This window comes from Sciurus carolinensis, chromosome 5 (assembly GCF_902686445.1).
Source record: "Sciurus carolinensis chromosome 5, mSciCar1.2, whole genome shotgun sequence".
Taxonomy (NCBI): domain Eukaryota; kingdom Metazoa; phylum Chordata; class Mammalia; order Rodentia; family Sciuridae; genus Sciurus; species Sciurus carolinensis.
In genome coordinates, this window is record NC_062217.1 from 44,486,919 (window position 1) to 44,511,585 (window position 24,667).

Sequence of the window (24,667 nt, forward strand, 5' to 3'; positions counted from 1 at the left end):
GTGGAGAAAGAGGCCTGCGCCCAGGGTGTCAGCAAGGGTATATGTCGGGGCAGCTTAAGGCAAGGGGCCTTTTTTTTTTCATTTCTTGGCAGGTCACTGGACCTCCGGTCTCTGGGCGCAAGGATGGCAGACTGTCCCTGGGGCCGTTGATTTTGGAGCAGTCTCAATACCCTCCTAGGGAAAGGAAGGAAGAGAAAGGGTGGGGGTGCTTCGGAAGGGGAATTCAGAGGGTGGGAAGAAAGGAAGTCGTAAGAACACTGCTGCAGGTCTGGGTTAAAGACTCCGGTGAGTAAAAGGCTCCCAATTCAAAGTGTGCCACTTGAAACTCCTCCAGTGGTGGAGAAGCCCTGGCCACTTCCGCCACTTCCCTTTCTAAAGCTCTCACCAAGGTGAGGAATGAAAACACTGCTAATGCAGAAATGGAATTAGAAAAATAAATATGCTTAAATCTGCTCATAAATAAATAAATATGCTTTAATCCTATTGGAGGCCTCTGTGCCTGTCCCTGTGATTTTCTTTGGTGATACCATACTTTGAGAGGCTGTGGAATGCCAGCGAGGGAGAGGAGGGCCCCCTGGCTGGGCCCCCCAATCCTGCCTGCTGACCACCCAGAGTGCTACAGGGCTCCTGTTTTGTCCAGGACTGGGAGTCAGCCACGGCTGGGCCCTGCGGGTGGAGAGTTTTCACCAAGAGGCCTGTGACATCTGCTCTGTGCTCTGTGCTCTGAAACAGACCACAGAGGAGATAACAGCTAATCAGACCTTCACACGCATCGTAGATGCCTTTTCTGGACTGAGAAAAAAGAACAAGAAGAAGCAAAACAAGACAAAAATATATTCTTTAGAAAAGAAGAATGGTAATCAAATGTGTGGAAAATCCAAGGTCATTAGAGCGCTTCAGGGCTTCATGCAGGCAAAGGACTTTGAGGGTCTGGCCAAGGACCTGCTGGGTAATTCCACATCTGGTTCCCTGTCCACAGATTCCCTGCCCCTTTTCCAATATCATAACCAAGTTCTCCCACCTGCCCCAACCCCCCCTGAACTATTCTGCTATTTTCCTCACTTTGCTTTTGTCCCTGTAACCACACACATGGCATAAGGTTGAATGAAGACATTTATTTGTAAAACCATTTCCCGACAGAGGAGAGATTGCATCGGTAGAAAGTAAACCAGCGGTCATTCAGAGGGCCACATGCACACATTAGTGAAACCAAGGGGGGACCAGACAGACAGCACTGCTGCAGATGACCCACGTGGCTACCAATCTGGCCAACAGAAAAGCAGAATGTCCTTTCCGCTGGAGGACACGGATTCACCGAGATGTTCTGTGAGAAGGCAGTTTGGTCTGACTTCCAGGCGGAAGTGGTCAGGGAACCAGTGGCGAAGCCTCTTCTCTATTCCACGTGGCCTGTTTGCTTCCCACAGATACCCGCTGAAGGCCTCCGTGGTCCTCCACCCTCCAGCAGGAGGGCACAGCGTCAGATGCCCCGGCCTCCTCACATGCCCATCCGTATGCTCTGAATGATTTGAAAGATGGCTGAAAGAGGAAATCAAAACAGACAGCCTAGTCACCAGAGAGCACACAGCTGGAAACCCAACCCACAGCGCACCCTGCTTCTGCTGACCCCAGGGCCCTTGACGGGTTGGCTCACAGCTGATTAGATATTTCCTAACAAGGAGTTAAGTTAACAAGGGGTCAGTGAACTTCTTTCAAAAGGCAGCCTGGCTTTGTCTGCTGATGGATGCCTCTGGGATTTATAGATAACTCCTGCTAATTCCACCAGGAGCTAAGGCCAGAAACCCCTCCAGCGGGGAGAGGAGAACTGGCCCCCTTCCCCAGCAATATTCTGCAGCTGGGCTTTTGAGCAGAAACTGCACTCATTAAACAGGTCAGTGAGTCTGCCTTTCCCAAATGGCCGTGACCTGTAAAACAACCAGCTCTGCAAAGGCCAGGTGCTCGGATCAGGCGCACAGCTGGGTCTCCACTGCCCAAGCATGTGCATCTGCCGGCTGCCTGCTGAAAAGCGCTCTCACCCAGGGCAACACTGACCTGTTCTGGGCTCCATCTTTACCAGTTCGGTTGGTTGGGGGTTGGGGGGCTGGAGCCCACAGAGAACTTCTGGGCTTTGCTTGTTAGGAGAGAGCCAGTTAAGAGAGCTCCCACCTGGTTCTAGCTACTGGATTTCAATGAAAGGAAATCCCCATTTCTCTTTGAAATCTTCCCTAGTGTTCAACAGTGGTCAGTGTTGCTGAAGACCATTGATCATGATAATAAGAGCAACTACCCTGTAGTTAAAGGTTGTCGTTATTGTTGTTATTATCTGTAAGGAGGCTAGGTATCATCTCATCTAATCATGTGTAAAAGCAGAATAAACACTGAGCTCTTAGGGGTCTTACCCCTTCTCTCCTTCACAAAGTCATCCTGGTTTATATCCAGGGACACAGCCTCCAAGTAACTGCAGTAAAACCGGGCTATCCCCACCCTGGAGAAATGAGGCATTTGAGAGTTCATTATCTTATATTAGTGGACACCTAGGCTGAGTGTCACTTATTGACATGCCTGGGCCCAGAGGTGTTTAGAAATTCAGATTTTATACTTTTTGCCTATTATAAGATACCACTTATGTTTCATATATACCTTAAAAATATAGCCTGAAGATAAGTTTATACAATATTTAAGATAATTTCATGCATGAAACTAAGCTTCATGGTGTTGAATTTTCCACTGTGGCCTCATGTCAATGCTCAGGAAGTTCTATTTTGGATTTTTGGATACGTGCTGAGAACTGTGGTTGGGGAATACAAAGAAAAATACAAGAAAAATACAGACTCCTGGGGAGTCTTTCTTGGACAGCTTGATTTCAGGGTAGATAAAGCACTAATGCACCTTTTTTGGTCTTTTCTCATTTTCTAAAGAAACACTGCATTCCCTTCCTGAGCTGGAGATACCAGCCAGGACAGAGTGTTAACTTTTTGTTATTATTCAGTTCCATCATAATCAAAAACAATTGATAATAGTCTGCTGGGATATTATTATGGAGGATACATAGTGTTGGATGCCCAAATAGCTCTGGTTAGCTATACTTCTGGGCTCTGGCTTCTATTTTCACATTTTTTTGTCTCCTTGCTCTCATCTCTGGTCACATCTCTGGTGTTACTACACTCCTCTGCAGTGGGCCTGCTTCTGTTATTTCATTGCTGCAGACTAAGCTTATACCAAGACCATTAGAATTAATGTGTCAAATTGGAGTGACAGTTCTGTGTGGGCTGAGGGACTCTTCCGTAGTTAAGGCGAATGAGTTGGTTCAATGACTTGTGATATTTAATTCTAGCTGTGCTCAGATGTGTTCCTGGCTAAGTGTGGGTTCCTGAGTGGGTCTTGACAGGGGGTAGCTGCTAGATGGATGAGAAAGTAGCCGATCCGAATTTGTAAGCTTGCAAAAATGTCTGAGGGTACTGTTCTCGAAGAAGCCTGATGAGTAGTGAAGATTAAATAAGTGTTCTGTATTCTGGCTCAACGGAATGCCACGAAGCAGCTCTGTACATTCAACAACATTAGGAAAAAAATACTTCCATCTGCCTCCTCTCAGACTGTTCTTGGGGTCAGGGAGCCATCCTAATCTTGATACACAAGATGACTTAGAGAGGAATGTGAGGGTCAGATGGAACTGGATGGAATCACAACTACTGAAGAGCTGTGTGACTGGATAAATAATTAACCTCTTTGAGACTGTTTCCTTTTCTGTGACACTAGGATCATGGTCCTTGCAGGACTGTCATAGAGATTAGGCAATATGACATACATGGAGGGAGGCTCCTCACACTCTGAAGATACAATGCATAGTGGGATCTATTGCCATTATTACTACAGGTTGAGTATCCCTTATCCACGATGCTTGGGACCAGAAGTATTTCAGATTTCAGACTTTTAAAAACTTTGGAGTATTTGCATATGCATAATGAGATAGAGTAGGGATGGGACCCAAGTCTAAACACAAAATTCATTTATGATCCACATATACCTTACATACAGGCTGAAGGTCATTTTGTACAACATTTTTGGTGCACCTGCATTTTGACAGTGACCTGCTCATTACACGAGGTCAAGTGTAGAATTCTCTACTTGACACTCAAAAAGTCTCAGATCTTGGAGCATTTGGATGTTGGATTTTTGGTTTAGAGATACTTGACCTTTATGATGACTACTACAATAACAACTATGGTTTCTCCACACGGAAACAGGAAGACCAGCTCTTAACTGTCTGCCACTCTTTTAAAGTGTGAGCCGTTTGTTCTCTATTTGTAAAACTGTGGACAACAAGTACCCCAAGGAATAAAGATGATGACACAGGTAGATGATCTGTCCATGACAGATGTTCAGAAATGTTACTTCTCCCTTAATCTTGTCCTTAGACAAGAAGTGATCAGTGAGCTGAAGGTGAAATAGGAACCAGCCTGTGTCTTAGTCAATCATACTCCACACTATTAACTCAAGATGTCAGAGGTTCTAGGTAATGATAAAGCCACTCAATTCTCTTTAAAGAACTGCTGCAAATCTCTCTAAAGAATCTTATAGAAAATTTGCAGGTCTCAGAGTAGTGAGATGTACATTAAAACAACTTACCTTTTAAACTAAAGATCATTCCTGATTCTAATTGTATCCATAATCAACACATAAAAATCTGATGGTTTTCAATGTATTTATAAGTGACTCTTTAAAACTAACCCCTCTCAGAGAAATTACTTAGAATAAAGTCTATTTTAAGTTCACATCTAAGATAATAGAGGGATGGTGTGCTTATTATTCCTTTTTCAGTTGTATCAATGTCTTTAAGAAGACTTCCACATTTTATACCAATTAATTAGTTGTAATTCTGTGTGCCTGCCAATATCGACCTGCAGAGCAACCCTGGCCTTCTAAATGCTGACTTTCCGAGGCGGTGAACAGGAAGGGAGCCAACAGTGAGTTCAAAGAGGGAAAGGAAGCCTGACAAGTTAATAACTTAACAGTGGGTGAACAAGCTGAGAAAACAGTGGAGCAGGCTGCAGGTGAGCGGCTGAGGGCAGGCGGGACAGGAGGCAGGAGAGATGCCAAGAAAGGGAGGGACAGCAGGCATTCCAGGCCAGGGACCAGGCCCTGGGCAGGTCACACCCAGAGGTTCAGAAAAGTTCCCCAGGCGAGCAGGAACTACCAGAATGAACAAGTCTTTGCACCCACCCTCCTGCATTTAGGTTCCCGGCCCTGGGATGGGGGACCTTGGATGATGGCAGCTCAGGTTTCAAGCTCTTAGGCTTCAGCATGCTAGAATCACTCCCACGCCCAACTTGGACAAACCAGAACAATCTGCCTGGCCCCACAACTCTCACCACTGAAACTTTCTCTTCCTCTTCCCAACCATTGCTCAAGAGCTGTCCACCCCCATTTCTTTACCTTCTATTCTGACCTCGGTCTTCCACATTCCAGCTTCTGCCCCCCTCACTCATTGAAATATCTTTTCCTAAAGTCACAAATGACCTTCTCATCACAATTGTAAGAGGTGTCTCAGCTTCATCTGGCCTTACTCTCCTTCTGACTTGAGTATTCCCTCCTAGAAGGTCTCCTCTGTGATCTCTGGTTTTTGGTAGTCCTCTTTCTCTTTGGCTCTTTCCTCTAAGTGTGTTTTCTGGGGTCATCTTCCTTCATCTGGCTACATAACTTGGAATACTGAAGTTCCCTGGTCAGCCTCACTGGTTTTCTTTGCTTCCTCACATTTTTCTTTCTTCCAACGTGACAGGTCCTGACCCACAGTGTCACTGGCCACTCCACAGCTGAAAACTGACTCACGAACATGTATCTCCAGCCCCCACTTCTCTTCCGAGCTCTAGGTTCACACCTTCTACCATCTAACTGCTGTCCTCATTAGGGTGGCTCAAAAGCACCTCAAACTCAACAGGATCTTCTCATGGTCTCTTTCCACTGACAAAAGTGGTGTCACTATCCTCCATCTTGTATGTAGACTCAGAACACTAGAATCTTCTCTCATACCTTCAACTGATGACCAGGACCTGTGGATTTTACCTAAGAATCTTGGGATTATGTGTTCCCCTTTCCATCCTTGTAGCTACCATCCAAGTTCAACTTATTGTCATCATTCCCTATACCCCTGCAATGACCTCCAGCTGCTCTGCCCTTCCTCGTCTTCAACCGTTTCTCCACACTGTAGCTGGAATTATTCTTTAAATAAAAGCAGATTTATGGTGTCACCCCTGTTGTTTAAAGCACATCTTAAGCTTCCTATTGCCCAGTCTTGATGAGGCCTCCCTGACCTGCACATTCTGATCCCTGTCCACCTTTCCAGATTCATTTTGTACCACTCTTTCCCCTTGCCTGGGGGTACTCCTTCATAAAGCTCTTTCCACAGGGCTTTAACAAATGCCATTCTTTGTCTGAAAGACCTCCTTTCACCTGCCCTATGGCCTAGTTTCCTTTATAAGAAGGAAGAGAAACCTTCTTGAAGCAGAGGTTCTCAAACTCCAGTATGCATTCCAATGTCCCCTGGGGCCATGTAAAAACACACATGTTGGACTCCAGTCCTCAAGTGTCTCATCCAGTGGAGTCTGGGTGGGGACTGACAACAAGTTCACAGGGATATTGAGGCTGTTGGTTTGGGGACCACACACTTAGAGAACCACATATTCAAAAGTATACCTTTGTCTTATATGCTGTCATAGATGCATGTGCCTCTCTTTCAAATGCTTTCATAGCTGGGTTTTACATGGTTTGGGGGGTAATTCCTTGATTAACTCATCTTTCTTTCCCACTAGACTAAGCTGCAGGATAACAGCTTATGTATGGCACAAAACAGATCCCTTGCAAGTATCTATTGAATGAATGAAAGGTGAATAATTGCAAAGAGCCAAAGGAAAATACATTTTAAAAACCTCAAATGACTACTTTGCAAACCAAAAGATTCAGCCTCAAATGGCTACCTTCAGACCAAATGTCCCAAGAGCTCAGACCTGAGAGGAGAAGCCAAGTCATGAAAGACTGTAAATTCCTGAAAACCTATGACTGTGGCATTCCAACCCACTCCTACCCTGGAGACTGACCCATCCCAGCTGCAAGGGTGTGCCAGAAGGATACAGGAATGACATAACAAGTGGATCCCATAGGAAACTGTCAGAAACTGGGACCCTGCCAGACAATGGGAGGTTTCATAAAGCCACTTTTATTGAAAATAAATAGTTGATGATAAAAGAGATCAAGGGAGTTACTGAGAAGAAAAATTAAGACAGACTAGCGGAATGTCCTTTAGCAGGACCGTAGAAATTAAACTTTACTTTTCATTAAGAAAACATGAAAACAATAAAAGAGCTAGTTAAAAAAAAAAAAAAAAAAGTACAGGCTCCCTGAGAGACAGGCCGAAATGTTAGGAGACAGGCGCGGCAAAAGTGGATCATTAAGCTCTCTGAGAGATCAGCATAAAGAAAATCAAAGGCAAGATCACATTTTCTGGTAGCATTTCTTGGTAGTTTCTCCAGAGATAGAGGAATAAAGAGAGATACCAGAGACAGGTTAGGGCAGGAAGGTGTTATAAAATGCACATACTATTAGCAAAGAATGAGATGCCTTCTATCTACATTAAAATAGCAAAAATATTCATTCAAGAAAGAGACCCTAAACAATCCCAAGTGCTTGGGCACCAGGCAGAGAGTGGCACGTAACAAGGAGGCTGCAGGTCACCTTGATGAAGTCAATGGCTGGTGAGACGTCTTCTCTAGACTGTCCATCTTGGATCCTGAGGCAGGAGCTCCAGGGTAGATGAATGGCCTCTGTCTTTCCTCCAGGGCTGTCCAGTTCCTCAAGTACCCCACTTGCTGGTTTCAGGAGGTGACTCCCTCTGGGGGTCACAGTTTTGAGAAAGTTCTGTCAGTCTCCAGGAAAGGCCAGTGTTTATGTGGTCAACCTGCAAACATGGCGGGTGAAATCAAGTCTGTCCTGGAGCAAGGGTCCAGAAAAGAGTGAGGGGAGTAGAGGCACTGGTGGCCCAATCAAGACATAATCTATTGCTGGGACATGGTTCTCTTCATCTAGGAACAGACCTCAGATGGATGGACATCTGGAACTTCTAGAAAAAACACTTTTCTGGCAGAGAAAAATAAGGAATGTTTTAACAGGACCTCTTTTCACTACATGGTCATATGCTAGAGGTCTAAAGTTGGTGGAAAACTTTTGCTCCATAGTACTTTTAAGGAAATAGTAAGAGCAAGGGAATGTGCTGTAATAAGAAGCAGATGGGCTTGGAGTTTGGAAGAGTGAGGTCTGGGTACCAACACTGGGATGTTGGCCGATTTCTTCAATAACTCTTAGTTTCATGGTCTGGAAAAGAGTGTAACAGCCTCTTTGTAAGGATTGTATGACTACAAGAAAAAATGGTCTGGCCTTACAAAAAGGAAATCCTCAAGAAATGGCAGCCAAAGTCGTATGAATGACTCCTGCTCACACCCATGGGCCAGTTTACAGAGTTCTTTCTGGAAACAGAGAAGAGGCTTGGTGTGAAGGTGACACCACTGACCCTCTGGCTTACAAATCCCACCTCTACCTGCCCAGGTGGCAGCTGGTCTGGACTCAGGCAAGTGCCTCAACATCCTGGAGTTATGCCACCCAACCACGTGCTGTCTCACTACCACACAGCAAAGTCCCTGAAAAGGTAGGCATGTTCCCTTTCTTTTCTCTAGCCTTCAGAATCTTGGTCAGAACATTGCCAGGGAGATAGGAAGGTGGGGAGGCAGTGGAGGAAAGATCACACCCATCATCACAGTAGGGGCAAACATTTATAAGACCCTCACTATGACTTGATTCACCACTTCACAGGTTAAATATTAACCCTCAGGATTAACAGTCATGAGGACTCTAGGAGTTGGGAACCAGTCCCATCCTCTCCAGAGAAAGGCAGAGCTGAGGTTCAGAGAGGCCTAAGTAACCTGGACAAAGCCACACAGGGGGTAAGTAGGTGGCAGAACCAGGTTCTAGCCCAGGCATTCTGGCCCTGGAGCTACAGCTCTTAGCAACCTGCTAACTTCCTTCATGACACATGGACATGCTCAGTTGATGGCTTTGAACCAACACATCCCCAAATACAGATCTTCCTCAACTGTGTGTTCCTGGAAGATTTCAGACAGCAGGCAGCAGTTCACAAAGATTCTTAGCTGTTATAAAAGGTTTTATTCTGTCTTCTCAACCATGGGCTCAAAGACAGTTACCACAAAACTGGTGTCCACATGAGGGCCACACAGGGAGTGAAGGACAGAGAGCATCACAAGGAAGGGCTCTTTGGCCTCCCATGTGTCCCTGGCACACCCATGACTTGTGGCTTGGTCCTTTCCCTCCTCCACATCATCCTTAACAGAAATAGCCAATTTTCCAGAGGGTGAGGGTGTAGCCCTTTCAGAAACTGAGGGGGCAGGGGGGCCCTCCAGAGCAACCAGGAAAGGAGGGAGCTGGACCAGGAGGCTGAGCAGGAGCAGCTCAGATCCTGCAAGAACATCTCAGAGAATCACTTCTTCACATCTGTTCTGAAAAGGTTGTCCTGAAAACGGACCTTCCTGTGACATGATATCTCTCTCTCCCACCTCTACCCGCTACATGCAGAGTCCCTGGAGAGCACAGAAGAGTACAGTCTGTTAACTGACAGACAAAAGAAACGACCCCACCCAGAAAGAGTGGAGCTGATCAGGATGGATAGCCCCAAACAAACTTGGCAGGTTCTCTGCTGAAAAGGCTCAACTCTGCCATGACACAGGCCAGGCCCGATTTTCTATTTGATTGGAAAAGAAGGTCCAGATGGGTGCTCCTTGGTGCAGATGAGAAAGTCAGAATATCCAGCAACACAAGGAGACACAAGGCATGCACTGCGCTACACACACACACACACACACACACACACACAGAGAACCCTACATACACATACACAAATGCATACAGAAATTTAGACACACACACCCCACTTCAACCACAACAGCTGCTCTTTCATTTGTTCCCCTTTAAGATTTGAACAAAATGTTCTTCAGTTTTAAAAAGCAAAAAAAGCTGAAAACCACTCATCCAGGTTTTTTGTTCTTAAAAAAGCACTTAATTTTTTTCTCTGGTTATAAAAGTAAAATATGCTCATCGACAAATTTGTACTGTACAATAGAGAAAATGATGAAGAAAATAATGGTTACTAGATAATTCTGTCTCTCTGGAGGTTTCCTTTTGATGGGGAAGCTTGTCAGTTTCAAGAATATCCTGGCTTTGGGAACCATAAAAATTCTCATAATCTCTAATTAGGAAAAGAATATCAGGGTTGGCCAGAGAGGAGAAATAGAATTAAAATTAGGAATACATGAGGGGGAAATAACCTGAGGGAGAACTAGGGCATGGCTGGTGTTTAACATATTCCCTCGGAGAATCAAAGGATGATGGGACTTAAATGGTGGCTCCCCTTGTTCCCAGTTGAAACCTTAATTGAGGCGTAAGGACAGAGGAAGATATAAACATGCTGCAAAGACAGTGTCTCAGATAGCTGCTCCTTGTCAAATGTACAGCATCACAGCATGGGTTCAGAAGAGATAAATTATACTAAGAGATCACTGGAAATATGTATATGCTGACTGTAAACAACAAAACTGTCTGAACAGCTAATAACATCAAGTCCAGGACGCATTCTGATCAAAAAGGAAAGGGGAAAGCACCTAAGGAGTTGGTCTGTGAGTAGTAAGGCTCCGACATAAAATGTTTAGGCAAAGGATAGCAAAGGGGAGGAAGGGGCAGACATTACTAATCGACTGCCACCTACTTTCCCACTGAGTCTTGGTGTGGCCTGAGAATTCATCTCAATAAGGCCTCAATGAGGACAAAAGGGAGAGGGGGTGGGGGAAGAAAGCAGAAGTTAGGGCTTGGGACACAAACAGCAGTTCACCAATGGCCTGGGGAAGCACCTCAAGTCTGCAAGTGTCTTGGGAAGAGAGACTGTGTCACAGTCTCAGACAGCTATTCCAGGTCTTGCTTGTTTCTCTGAGTCTCAAGATAAAAGCAAGCGCCCTTCAGAAGCTATCCAATGGTCCTCCAAAGGGTAGGTTTTGAAACCTGGGGCTGAGACAGTCAGGATGAGCTGCTTATCTGGGAAGAGGCCTTGCTGCCTGCAAAAATGGAAGATAATCCTTTTATAACAAGAAGAGAGAAAATGGGCAGTTTCTTAAGGGGGCACTTGAATTCCTAGGAGTTCTCTGTGGATCTGGATTTCAGGAGATCAAGTAGAGACAAATCCAGTCAGTTCAACAGACTCAACCAAAACAAAATCCCAGGTTAAGAGCAGGCATTTGATTGAGAAACAGGTTTTATATTTAAAACACAAACTATACAATATTAATAAAAAATAAAATTGACCACTAAATTAAACAAAATGCAATGAAACAAGATATGGCTCTCAGATGTTCTGATTGGACATAGCACATCTCAAGACTATTCTGTCCCCAGTGTTTTGCATTTAACAAAGAAAACGTCTATACAAAACAGCTGTGTATTAGGGTTGCTTTAAGGAAATGAAACCCACATTTTATTTTTGATGCTCCAGTACAAATGCCATTCTCTGCTTTTGATCTGCATGTTGGTGCTTCCTTCTTTTGTGTGGGGAAGATGCTGGAGTTTATTCCGTGGGGAGACAGTGCTATCACTGAATGCCTTGGAGTGAAGAGGCAGGCCTGTGGCTTCTGACAGATCAGGACCAATGTTTGAAGCGGGTCTGCCAATCGAAGGCACAGCCTGGGAGGATGGAAGGCCTAAGGAAAGTTTAAGTACCCCAACGTGCAACCCATAGTCCCTGGAGCCAGCACCTTCCACAAGGGCTAAGAGGACAGAGGTGGTAACTGTAGCCATAGGTTTTGAGTTTGCGATGGGCCAGTACTTAGATTCTCAAAATCATTCAATGCCTGACAGCCTTTGTGGGGCTTCTTATCTCCATTTTCTTGATAAGAAAAATCAATACCAAGAGAGTAAATAACTTGTCCAAGGTTATTCGGCTGAATAACCAGCTCTGAACCCAAATCTGGCAGATTCCAAAAGTATCCTCCTGCTGAGGCCTCTTATCCCACTACTGCCAATTGGTCAGAGAAGTGTCTTGTCTGAGAGACCTTTCACAATCATGGAAGTGGAAATTTACTTACTCTAAAGAGGGCACATTTAAGACAACCTCACTAAACCCCTTCTCTCCAGGGCAATGCATTAGAGGTCACCGCCAGGCGTTGGAGCAAGAAGGAAGAGGGGGACTAGCTGGACTCAGATCTTGGGGGCCATGGGCAGCCCCAGGAAGTCTGACACTCCATCTGCTTTCTCAGCAAGGGGATGGCATTCCTGGGTGCGTGTTTGGGCCAGAGGTCTCTGAGTGCCTGACTCTGTCCCCTCACTGTTCCCCTGATTCTTCCTTTTCATAACCATGTCCTCTTTTCAGCACCACTGGCATGAAAGGCATGTGCAGAGAACAATGCAGGCTGCAGGAAAGAGGCCGAGAAGCCAGGGCCAAGAGAGGGGGTGGCATGTGACTCTCCATAACAAAGGGTTCAACAGACTTTTTAGAGGTTCGGTAATCTGTTTTTCCATATAAAATGAAGTAAGAGGGACCAATAAGTGGACATATTCTTAAGTGCCAACTTTCTGTCAGTCTTAATTCTCTCCCAAGATATAGCTAGAAAAAACAGAGAAAAATGTACATTTCTTGCTACTTGTCTGACCTGAATATTTATTTACCCCAGGCACACTGGCACTATTTCTAAAATGAGCACTTCACCCAGCCAATCACCAATTAGAAAAGTGGGTTAATAGAGTAAGGTAATGAAAGCCACGAGACTTCCCAGAGATTCCGATCAATGATCGACATCTTCATTCATATTAGATTTCATCTTTTTCTTCAGTGTTGATGAAAATATGCAAAATAAGAGTAATCACATGAGCTCAAAGAAGGCAATATGAACTCCAAGGTGTCACGAACTTGGTGAGATAGAACTTTGCCTGGCATAGGAGAGTATCATGCTCAAAGGAGAGAGAGAGAGAGCAGAAGAAAAGGGACAAGAAGTGTTTGTCTTCAGGGACCTAGGGAACCCCTAAGAAGCTCCAGTGCACTTGGTGTGAGCCTGGCAGGCAAGGGCAGGGTTAGTGTGCATACTGCAAATAGTCAGGTCACACACGTTTGAGAGGGAGCAGATCATTCCTATTTTGGATGACAGAAATGGAACAAAGGCCAGTCACCCCAGAGAGGAGAGCTTCAAGTCTCCTAGTGCTTATGGGAAGGCTCATTAGCTAAAGCAGAGTAGCTGCTATATGGTAGGACTTGGGGAAATTGCATTTTTTAAAATGTAGAGAAAAGATGGGTAGGAGCTTGTGGCCTGTGACCACCAAAAAGGAGAAACTCAAGGAGAGGAGGCTCTGCAAGATGAAATGAACTGTGACTAATCCCAGAGCAGTGGCAACCGGGACAGATCTAAAGGAGCTATTGTGTTTTTCATGACATGTTCTGTTTAGAAAAGGACATGTACAAAGATAGAAGGAAGGGCACAGTACCAAGGACAAACTGATAAGAGTGACACATTTCTGTGAGAACGATGCCCAACTTGAGCAGAGGCTTGCCAAAAAAAAAAAAAAAAAAAAAAAAAAAAAAAATTGTTAGCAAAAAAGAAAAAAGAGCAGTGGTGGATTATTTTTTTGTTAAGATTTGAAAAGGAAGGAAGCCCAGGCTTAGGGATCAAGGTGGGATGTTAAAAGAAAAGTAAGTAAAAGTGAAAGTAAGACCACTCAACTCCTGTTGTGTCTAGTCTCTCTGAAGAGCAAAATGATCTTCTAACTAGAAGGGCTTAAAGAAGCATTGTTAAAAGAGCAGAAGGCCTGGGGGTACAGCCCAGTGGTAGAGAGCTTGTTTAGCATGCACAGGGACCTGAGTTCCCAGCAATGAAAAAATAAAGCATAATAAAGCACTGGACAGTAAGGGAGGAGTGTGGACAATCAATAGATGGGATCTTCTCTTAGCCACTTCAGTCCAAATCTCCCAGTCCTGAAGCCTCACATTCCAGGATCCTGTGAAAACATGCAGAGAGGATAGTAGAACCAATGAACCTGATCCCTGAGAGACTTTTAGAAGAGTTGCAGAAAATTGTTATCAGCAGATGTTCCAATTTATCCATGAAAGAAAGATGTAATTCTGCTGTGTGGACTGATAAGCCTGGAAAAATTGTAGCCATATAATTTAGAGAAGGTCCATAAACCCTTTGAAAAAAGAGGAGATGGATTTTGAGAATTAGGATGGATTTTGAGAAAGAAACTAGACCCAAAGGTTCTGCTGGTGTTTTGCCTTATAGGTTACCTAAGAGGGCGGACCGGGGGATGGCTTCATAAAGTTACTAGGTATCCTGAAACCAAAAAAGACACAAATATTGGCTCTGTATCTCTTTAAGATACAGGACAATATGGGCACGTGATCACCATGATCACCAGGCTTAGCTACCCCTGTGACTGGGTTTCCTACTTTCGTGGCCTGGCATGCCATCAAACCTCTGGGCTGGCACCACTTTGGGTTCCCTTTTGTGGAATCACTTTCCCCACCCCCTTTGTTTGGTTGTTTGTTCCAAAACTCAACTCAAACAGCACCTCCTGTAGGAAGCTTTCTCTTAGGGTCCCCCATGATGCCCAAGTCCCTTCTCGAAGCACTACCTGGTGCTCTCTCCCTGGGCTGCACCCGACAGCTCCCTTCTCTGCCTTTCTTGGCACCTGCAAGCTCCCGAGGAGGGGATTTGCAGTTCCAAAGCCCAGCACGGTGCCAGGACCCTCAAGACATGGCAATTGTTGGAATAAGTTCTGCTTAAGGCTCAAGGTCAACCTGAAGGAGACTTGTCCCATGGACTTCTCTGAGTCCAGACTTTTCATTAGTGACGTGGAGGTCTGATATTCTTTCAGAGACTATAAAACTGGGAGAGAAAGATAATTAGATAAAAGGCTCAAGGTTCACAAGCTATCTACAGACTGGTCATAAAATCTAAAAAAGAAGACAACTTTCTTTTTTTTTTTTTTCTGTGATGTGCTAAAGGGACAGGATTGTTTTTGGGTGAAAAAGCAGAGACAGATCATGGGAGGCAATACCTCAGCTGATTACATAGATACTGATGGAAAGACTGTATTAAATTTGCCATGTTCCGTGTAAGTTTGTCCAGTGATTTCAACTACGTATTGTTAATGGTGGACAATACACTGAATATATCATGTAATGTCACCAGTCATACTGCATATTATAAGGTAATATCAGTAAGCTGTTTGTTATGTATGCTTTCCTAAGTTTCCAAGCTTTCTGGACAATCTGTGGAAAGACAACTGACAATCAACAGTAATGTTTTATCAGAAATAATTACAAAACTTTACATTAGGTCAAAAAAAAAGTCAATTAGTTACCCATCTGTCCACAACACTCACTTTATGCCCAAGGCTATGCTAGGATTGACAAACTTAGTATAATGTAAATACTGCCTTGCCTGAATATCTTTGTGTGTGGGGGGGGATGGATAATAAGTAAGTAGATGACATAATTTCAAAAGCTGGTGATGGCATGGCCATAAGAAAGACAAAATAATGCATGGGGGAGACCTTGGGACAAGGAGATACATAGAGACATAGATGCATCTTTATATTTGCAGAATGTTTTTGTGAGGAAGAGCTGGGTGGGGTCTAGTTGGCTGATAAGAACTATTTTAAAAATGTGACAGTTAAAAGTAACTGTAGACCTGGGTTATATTAATAGAAGCAGAGTGGGGAAATCAAGAGTTGTGACAATCCTAGAGCCTGTGTGGCTGTTACACCACTTCTAGACCACCTTGTGCAGGCCACCACCTTGCCAATGCTACACTTTGAGTCACTGAACGTACGTGTAGGAGAGTGGTCTAAAAACCACATCTTATGAGGCAAGGTTGAAAGAACCAGGAATTTAGTCCACAGAAGGAACCACTAGGTAAACATCGTCACAACAGCTGAAGATCCAAGTTGTCCAGAACCGAATGAGTCCATTGTGTATTATTCTAGGAGCCAAACCCAAACTGCTAAGAAGACAAAATAGTGACGTTCAAAAAAAGGGGACATGTTCCCAGTAGAATCAGTAGATATGAAATTGATTTTTGAGAAGGGAACACCCATTTCCAGAAGACTGGGTAAACATCTGTCAAAAATTGTGAAGAAGGATTCCTACATTAAGCAAAAGATTTCCTTCAAGGACATATCTTTGGGAATGAGGTAGAGCTTTATTTCTTTGAGTGAATGATTTTCTCATCTTGGAATGGCAAGTCCTCTTTCAAACATGTGAACTACAAGCAACAATAACATCAAGTACTTCAGATCCTTCCATCCTCTTAAGAGCTTCTGTTTCCTTGAAAAGTGGTGTCTTGAAGATGAAGGGAACTTATCAGTTGTTCCTGATGGGCTTTTCTTGTCATTAGGATTTTTTGGGGGAGGCCTGAGTCTATGCAGGGAGACCTGGACTTCTCACCTTCTCTGTCCTCAGCAACAGGGAGATGATAGAGGGGATGAGGATCCTAAAGGCATGCTCCATGTTCAGAAGTGATCTCTAAGTACTAGTATTGCAGAGACCCAACATACAAGGACCAGGAGTCATGCTGAGTTCCTACTAAGAGCATTTAACTAGGAGCACTGCATGATGCTTTTGCTCATCTCCTCTGGAAGTGTGTGTAAGTTCAGCTCTCTGCACTTGCCACCTTACAATGGCAGGTGACCTGCATTTTATGGCTCAGGTCAAAGGCTCAGTTCTGTCCAGGAGCTCTGCAGAACTCTCATGAGGCAGGGGCCTCCCCCACTCCTTGGAATGTGGACTTATCTTGGTATTCCACTTTCTGTTCCACATGCTCTTTTTCAGGCTTTGTCTACAGAGTAACTTAACTGAACTCTATAGTGTATAGAGTCAACTTAATTACTCAGTGTAGTTACTTTATGATTATGTTTGATAGTGTATCAGTTCTGTCTTTACCCATATTTGGAAGAGAATCTAAATAAACGCCTGTAAGATAAAGGCTTAAGGCAGTGATTAACTTGAATCCCAGACCAAATTATTTTTTATTTACTTGGTGAATAAAATGGGAGTTCTGAAGGACAATGGAGAACATGGGATATAAATTCAGTGAAATACCATACCTGAGCCACAGACAACAAAAACGAACAGTGCCAACAGCCATGGTCCAACAGGATATTTCTCTTCTTGCGGCCTCTATGGGGGAATGGGAAAAAGTAAAATTAGTTTTATTGATTGAATAAACATTTATTGAGAACTACTAGGCACTGAGCTAGGTGCTGGGGATTCTACTGTGAATGAGCCCCGATTTGGTTTCAACACTGTCTTACTGGATACATACAGATGGATAAAGTCAATTATAAAGGATTGAGATAGGTTTGAAAACCTTTATCCACAACCTTGTTAACACCCACATAACTCAATGAACATGGTGGTCTTCAATATTTTAGGTACAGATGGGGTACAAATATAAACTAATACAATGGTTTTGGAGATGATATTTGTAATTGCTTCCATCTGTTGAAAGCATATTCCATGCCAAGCACCAAGAGGCAGTCCACATCTATTATCTCTAGCATGCACATCTCAGTGTAAGGCAAGTATTTTGATGATTTCCACTTGGTAGTTGAGAAACTGAGGTTCAAAGTTTGCTAACTTGAGCAAGAGCCGGGATACGATTCTTTACAGAGTTTTGGTGTTTTACATTCTAGATTCATCTTTAACTCTCCTGCACCTGTATAGTCCAAGCAGGATCAGAGAGCACAGGCATTTTCTCAAACCCTTCTATATACCAAGTTTTTGAAAGTCAGTGCAGCAAAAATCCTTGGAACAAGAGAAGCACCCAGCAACAGGGAATGGATGTGAGGGAAACGGCATGTTGGAATAAAGGCACTGAGCCTTAATGAAGCTTGAACTTTGGAGAAGTCTCTGCATTCTCTGGCAGCAGAAGGCCACTGCTATATCTGCAAGAACACAGTCCTACCTACTCCCAGTCTTCTCAAACCAAGAACACACAGGTAATCAGAATGGCCCTCCACAACACTTCTAGGTCTATGTGCAAGTGGTCCTTAAAACCAAATAATTCAATGGAACACATTTTCTGGTAAAGCATCGGAAAAAGCAGTGATTTAGCAAATAAAAAAGGGAGAATGAAAATAGCCAAAAAACTCATTATTTCCTCATTAGCTTGAGCAGAAGATAAGCTGTATTCAATATAAGTTAAAGAACACACACACACAGACACACACACACACACTCCACAGGGCAGGGAGAAACACATTGGTAGAGTAAATATATTGACAAATATTTACTTGTGGTGGAAATCACAAAATACAATTTTGGATTTTGATTAAATGTGTTGACATTTTAAAATATAGTCAACATTATAGAATGTGGACTAAAGTGTATTCATATGAAAATCACAGCTACACATTCACACTGAAGGTATGTCATGTTAGTGTGTTTTTAAAAATGAGTAGTGCTGTCATCAAAGATGCAATTTTCAGATATGTTGAACAAGTTTTAATAATGTTTCTAACAAAGAAAGTATAATCTTCCTTTGATTTTCATTGTAGTGCCTTTCCTATAAAATTCATCATGTTACAATTGGAAAACACAGGTTGTATTTGTATATAACATGGAGTTATGTTCTAGGTTCATGTAAATAAAAACTTTCATCTTTAAAACAAATTCCCTCATTTTATTATGGATCAGGCCAACAATTTGTTCTCAGTTTCCCTGTTACATTCTAAGCCTTCCCTCTTCTACTTCACTTGCCCCTTGTATGATCATGAACTTTTTTCTTGACAGTACATATGATCATTTATAGTGCTGTATTTATTTCTGTTACTATGTGTTTCATGTCTGTCTCTCCACTAAACTACAGGTCCCACCTGGGGAGGCTTTGTGTCTCTTTCAGCAATTAAAGTACAGCACAGTCTGGCACAAAACTTACATATAGCAGATCACACATATTCTTTGGAGAATCAATAAGCATGTAATTTCATTTCAGGTAAAATAAAGACCGGATCTAGGAAGGATCTTGTCTTTGTATTAGTACTTCTTAATGGAGAAAGGATTATCCTTGCATTTCTCTTACTAGAAAAGTGTATGTGTCAATGACTAAGCACTAAAGTTATTCAATCACTGTCCTTGATGAACTTATACCTACCCCGACTTACATGCTGGCTAGTCACACTGCAAGGGAATAATAGGCTGTTACTCTTGACCAGACAAGGACAAAAATCAGTCTGAAATAATTGCATAAGATAACTTTATTTGTGTCAGTTTTCAGTACTGAAGACCAGATCAAGCTCAGATTAAGTAAATAATACAGATATTAATAAAGTTACTGGAACAAAGTGTGGCATTTACCCTTCCCCTTCCTCCAAATAATTTATCATAGTTGCCCATTTTAGTTCTGTTTCCAGCAAAATCAACAAGTGAATTCAGGAGCCAGTAAATCAATTATTGGTCTAGCATAGATACCAAATGAAATGTTTTGTTTTTCATTTGCAGACAAATACAAATTATCAGAATGTAAAGCTTGGAGCACATGACACAAAAGCCTTTCTGAGGACATTCTCTAGTGAATCAATATTATTTGGGGACTTTCAGAGCTCATGAACACCTGGCTGATCATAATACCAATACATCCCTTTTCGAGAGCTTTGAGTTTCTATTGTTTGGAAGGGAACAGTTCAATCCCAATGGGAAAATTCACATAAACCTGATTCTATTGCTGGGAAAGGTAAGGGGAACAATAGCAATTCTGCAAATGAGAGGGTTCACTTCAAGCATGAGGCTCAAAAATGTCAGGGGATGGCTTTCCCTATGTTAAGACAACTGGCAAGACAACTCTGAACTCTGTAATTTAATTTTCCTTTCATTCACTATACAATATACACAAAATAAATATTCCATTTTTCTGTTTCTTGTATTAATCTGCTATCTTGGAGGAAAAATATTGATTTACCCCATAGCTACCAGCTAAAAATGATACTGAAAATCTGCATGCACTTAGAGGAGTTTGAATTTTCATTTGGAGTCTGTAAATATGTTCCCATTTACTGAATTTCATTCTGAAAAAGTTGTCTTTTGCAAGTTACTTCTATCAAAGTATAATCACGTTTGACTTGTAATTGGAAAAATGAGATTTAGAATTTATAGAGATTCTTTTTGAAAGAGAATTTCACTTTTCTTTTTGGATGCTGATCCATTTAGGGTAAGGTTAACCAAAAGTCTCTCCAACCAATTGAAAACAAACATTTATTGTGGCTTGGTTTTGAAACCTTTCATTACAAAGTTGGGCCATTTAAAAACCCTCACAGGCGCCAGGCACTTTCAGAGGGCCCACGCCATGCTATATCAGAACCTATAAAATACACGCATATCGCACATTAAATATAATTTAAATGTAGCTCTGAAAGTTGAGTTGAGTTGAATTGCAGGTGACTGGTTACATTTACTAGATATTTAAACAGTGTTTTCCCAATTTTCCCATTTTCTTTTCTTATTTAAGAGCCAAAAATTTTGTTATAGGTCCCAAACATTTTGTAGTGGTCTTGAAAACAGCTAGAGGTGGCAGACACTGTCTATCAAGTCTAATGGATAATACAGCCCTGCAAATTAGTTCTTGTTTTGCTCTTATTTTGCAGTCAGCTAAGTTAACTGAGATCAGTTAGCAAATGAACTCTGGTTCCTTCAGTCATGAGAAAGAGCCGCACATCTAGATATTTTCACTGTGTCAGCAAGTAGGTCTGATACTTTCAGAAGGAAAAACTGATCTCTTAGGAATACAGAACCATGCATTCCTTAACATCAATTAAAATTCATTTTTCAATGTCAATTTGGATAGCAACTATTTTTTGAGTAAAAATAAACAGGGGAAACATAGATCTATATGAAAAATGGTTCCAATTTGATGACACACTGGCATTTTAGTGACCTAATCAGAGCTAAATGATGAAATTCCCAAATGAGAGAATTTTAAGGATTACTGAAGCCTGGAACTGTATTGTATATAAAGCTCTGAGAGGAGATTGAACCTCAGGGTTCTCTATGATAATACTGCTTGGTTTTGCAAGAATTCGGTGTGATGATTGCAGATCCAGCTTTTCGCTCAGTTAATCAAACCAAAGTAATTTCTTTGTCTAAAAGGAATTGCCTCATCAAGTCTGCAAGCGTTTCCAGCCAAACCCCAAGCTTCAGCTGGACTTCCACTTAACTGGATGGGATAATAGATTCCAGGCGCTTTTGCTCATAGACTTGGAGACCAATTCTGTCCAGCAACTATCCATTTCATGCCTCTATGCAAAAGATGCACAGGCCTGGCATCTTCCGTTGAAAACAATCTGCTTTACTAACCGAAATCCTGGTGCACAAGGTACAGGTTTTACTTTAAATTTCGGTTGTAAAACTTTAATCTACAGCTCTGGAAGCACAGAACCACTGGCAATAAACTGGTCTCTAGGTTATACCATCAGAATGAACCTGAACGCACAGGGCGAACAAGAGTAATGTTGCACTTAAACTTTAAACCTTGGGGAGGGGGGAGACCATGGAGGGAAATGTGGGTAGGAATCTCACTCCCCGACTTTGAGTTCTTTCAACATACAAAGGGGCTGCAAACAAAACTCTGTCACGGTGTGTGTGTGTGTCTGGGAGGGAGGACAAGGGTGGAATCTGGGAGAGGGAGATCTTAAATGGCCTCTATTTACCCATTCGTTTTTTCATTCATTCAACAAACACTCTAGCACCTACTAGTTTCCGGGCCCTGTGTTCATGCAGTTGGTTTAGCTGTCTCCTAAGGAGGTGGACTTCCGTTTTTTCCAGGGACGAAGTCCCAATTCTCTCCTGGGAGTGCCTCTGAGCCTCCAAGGTAGCCCAGGCGGCCACTCCCAGGGGGGTCACGACCAACCAGGGTCATCTCCGCCCACGAGGACGCCGAGAAGTCCGCGCCCCCCTCCCCTACGCTGCGGGACCCCGCCAGAGGGGCAGCCCCGAGCCCCGAGCCCCGAGCCCGGAGCCCGGAGCCCGGAGCCGGGAGCCGGGAGCCGGAGGCCGGGCCCTGCGCCCTCGGCCCGCCCGCCCTGCTCGGCCCCGCCCCGCCGGGTCCTGCCCCGCTCGGCCAGGCCGGCGCCGCCCCCGCCTTACCAGGGTTTTGGCGACGTTCCCCCTCTGGGTGATGTTTTTGCTGTGCTTCTCGTTAGCCATCCGGATCCGCTGTTTGGCCACCATGGCTTGGGCGCTTTGAAACGCTCTCGACTCCCACCTGCAAGGATCCCCAGCGTTAGCCCCCGCGACAGGGCCGAGCACGTCCCGCCGAGGCCCCCGCGGCCCGCCTGGGCGCTGCAGGTGGCAAGGCGCGGCCCCGAGCCCCGCGCGCCCTGCTCCCGGAGCCCCAGCGAGCCGGCTCCAGAGAGAGGCCAGCGCCCGGACGGAAGTAATCTCTCATCTCAGGAAACCCTCTCCGACTTCCTCGCTATCCTTCCGGTCCCCCAGCTACCCACCCAGCTCGGCCACCGAGGCAGGAGGCAGGCGCGGCCGCGAGTCCGCCCGCAGCGAGCTGCCCGAGCGCAGCGCGCAGAGCCGAGCCGCCGGAGCCCGGGCCCCGCGGAGCCGCTGTCCCGCGGCCGAACGCGGCGGGGCCGAGGGTTCGGGCGGCCGCGGCGTTTGTGAGCGCGTGGGGGGTGGGGGCGCGGCACTCCGCGCTCGCTGGCCCTTGAGTCGCCCCAGGCCGGGAAGGAATGGGGGCGACCGCGCACAGGTGGAGGGCCGGACCTGAGGAGGCCGGGCCGGGCCTTGAAACTCACATAGACCCTGACCCGGGCTGGGCCCGCACTGTTGGGGGACAGTCCAAAAGAATCTCTCCTTCGGGGTCTGGGTTAGGGCCCTGTGTTTCTCCAGGTCTGCACAAGGCACATTGTCAAATGCGAAGAGGAAACGGGAAGCCTACTTTCTGACAGATGAAGATCAGAGTTCCTGAGGAGAGTTAGGACAGGCCTTCTTGCCTAGGTAGCTGTGGGAGTTACATGGGAAGATGGGCCAAGACAAATCTAAGCAGAACGCTGGGGAGGTATGGAGAGGTCTTGGGCCTGCAGCTCCGATGGGATTTGGTGCCAAACCAAAGCCAAAGCGTTGACCCGCTTTGACTTTCTACCACCCAGGGGCAACTTAGACCTTCCTCCTGCCACCCTTGTTCCAGGAGCTTGAGTGTGGACTCCAGACTGAACTGGGTTTCCCTGCAGGAGAAGGATACAAACAAGGGTTTGAGTCTCCCAGACACTGGTATTGGGACTTCACAGATTGTCTAAGTAGGGGTCCGGGAAAGGGGTTCATTTGGTCCCTTTGCCATCGCTGAACACACTTAGTTAACTCAGAAGGAAAAGTGGGGAAACACCCTGGCAGATTTGGGGCAGTGGAAAGTGGTGACCCAAGGTCAAGATGGGGCAAGGCTCGCACCCCCAGTGTAGGGAAGAAGAGCTGTGGCCTGGACCAACTTTGGCTCGTGTAGCTCTAGCCCTCCTCTTGAGGCACCGCAGCTGGGTTTCCACAGGGTTCTATTAGAATTCTCCTATGTCGGTGGGAAGTTAGGAAGAACTCTCCTTGGGACCCTTCTCTAAGCTAGTCCCCTGCCCCACATGCTTCTTTCATTCAAGCTTCAGCACAGGCTGGTCAGGGCTGTTTGCTGTAACAAACAGAGGGTTAGAGGCTTTAGTTTCCCTCCCTGGAAGTCAGTTCAGTTTGAAATTGACTTGACTTCTTAACCAACATCACCACCATTATTACAAGGCCACACACCAAGTCTGCCCTATTCTAGTCCTTTACTTTTAAACACCCTGTTTTTGTTTTGGCTTTGAGGGAAGGGGCATCCCTACAGTGTCACTTTATGAGCCCAGATGAGATATGAGGCCCAAATACCTGGGCAAGACAGCTCCTCACCAGAGCTGAACAGAATCCAGGCTCTAAGGGACATTCAGAGAGAGATTTGATAGAGGTGGTTTCCCCTTTGGGCTTTCACGCAGGAGAATGTCCTTGGCTGAAAGAAGCCCACCTTCCTACAGCCTCAGGTGGGCAGCATTGATGGGGAAAAATTATTTTTTTGATCTTAACATCTGCTTGTTTCCTATTTTACTCATTTTAATAATCATAAATAGACTGCATGCTCACAGAAAGCAGTCAAATAGAAACAAAATATTTTCTTCCACCCTAAGAAAATACAATGCACACTCTCTGCTACTCGCTTTCTCACTTATTACTATATAGTAGCTCGCTCTTTTGTGTGGCTGTATTATGTCCCATAGTATGACTGAACAGGAATATATTAAACTACTGGTGGGCAGTTATTTGCAGTGTTTTTTATGGTTGACAGCAATGCTTTAGAGAATATCACTCTGTATATCTTTATATACTTGAGCGAGTATATGTGTGATATAGTAAAGGGTATATTTAGTCTTTATCAGATTTCTTTACTGAAAACTCTGAAAATCCTTGGAATCTGTGGAGTGATCAGAATGCCTCTTGTATGCTAATGAGACGACTGGTGCTGGGGACTAGGAGACTTTATAATTGGGGTTGATCACCAGAAAGACCAAGTCC

At 44.3% G+C, this 24,667-nt stretch overlaps 1 protein-coding gene across 5 annotated transcripts; it reads right to left on the minus strand.

Moving 5' to 3' along the window:
- Positions 1 to 1,077: 1,077 nt before the first annotated feature.
- Serp2 (stress associated endoplasmic reticulum protein family member 2) lies at positions 1,078 to 23,005 on the minus strand. Of its 5 annotated transcripts, XR_007108892.1 has the most exons (5): positions 22,882 to 22,990; positions 22,223 to 22,340; positions 17,191 to 17,263; positions 7,723 to 7,945; positions 1,078 to 1,536 (listed from the first exon to the last, which is right to left on the minus strand). XR_007108892.1 is itself a non-coding variant. In XM_047554507.1 (4 exons), exons 2-4 carry the CDS (start codon positions 17,229 to 17,231, stop codon positions 1,366 to 1,368), a joined length of 369 nt encoding a protein of 122 aa, XP_047410463.1. In that variant the 5' UTR covers positions 17,232 to 17,263; positions 21,830 to 22,046; the 3' UTR covers positions 1,078 to 1,365. The 5 variants fall into 5 exon arrangements, 4 of the variants coding, with proteins under 4 accessions (XP_047410463.1, XP_047410464.1, XP_047410462.1 ...); XM_047554507.1 differs by lacking the exons at positions 22,223 to 22,340; positions 22,882 to 22,990 and adding an exon at positions 21,830 to 22,046 and having other exon boundaries at positions 7,723 to 7,879; XM_047554508.1 differs by lacking the exon at positions 7,723 to 7,945 and having other exon boundaries at positions 1,079 to 1,536; positions 22,882 to 22,900.
- Between the last annotated feature and the right edge of the window lie 1,662 nt (positions 23,006 to 24,667).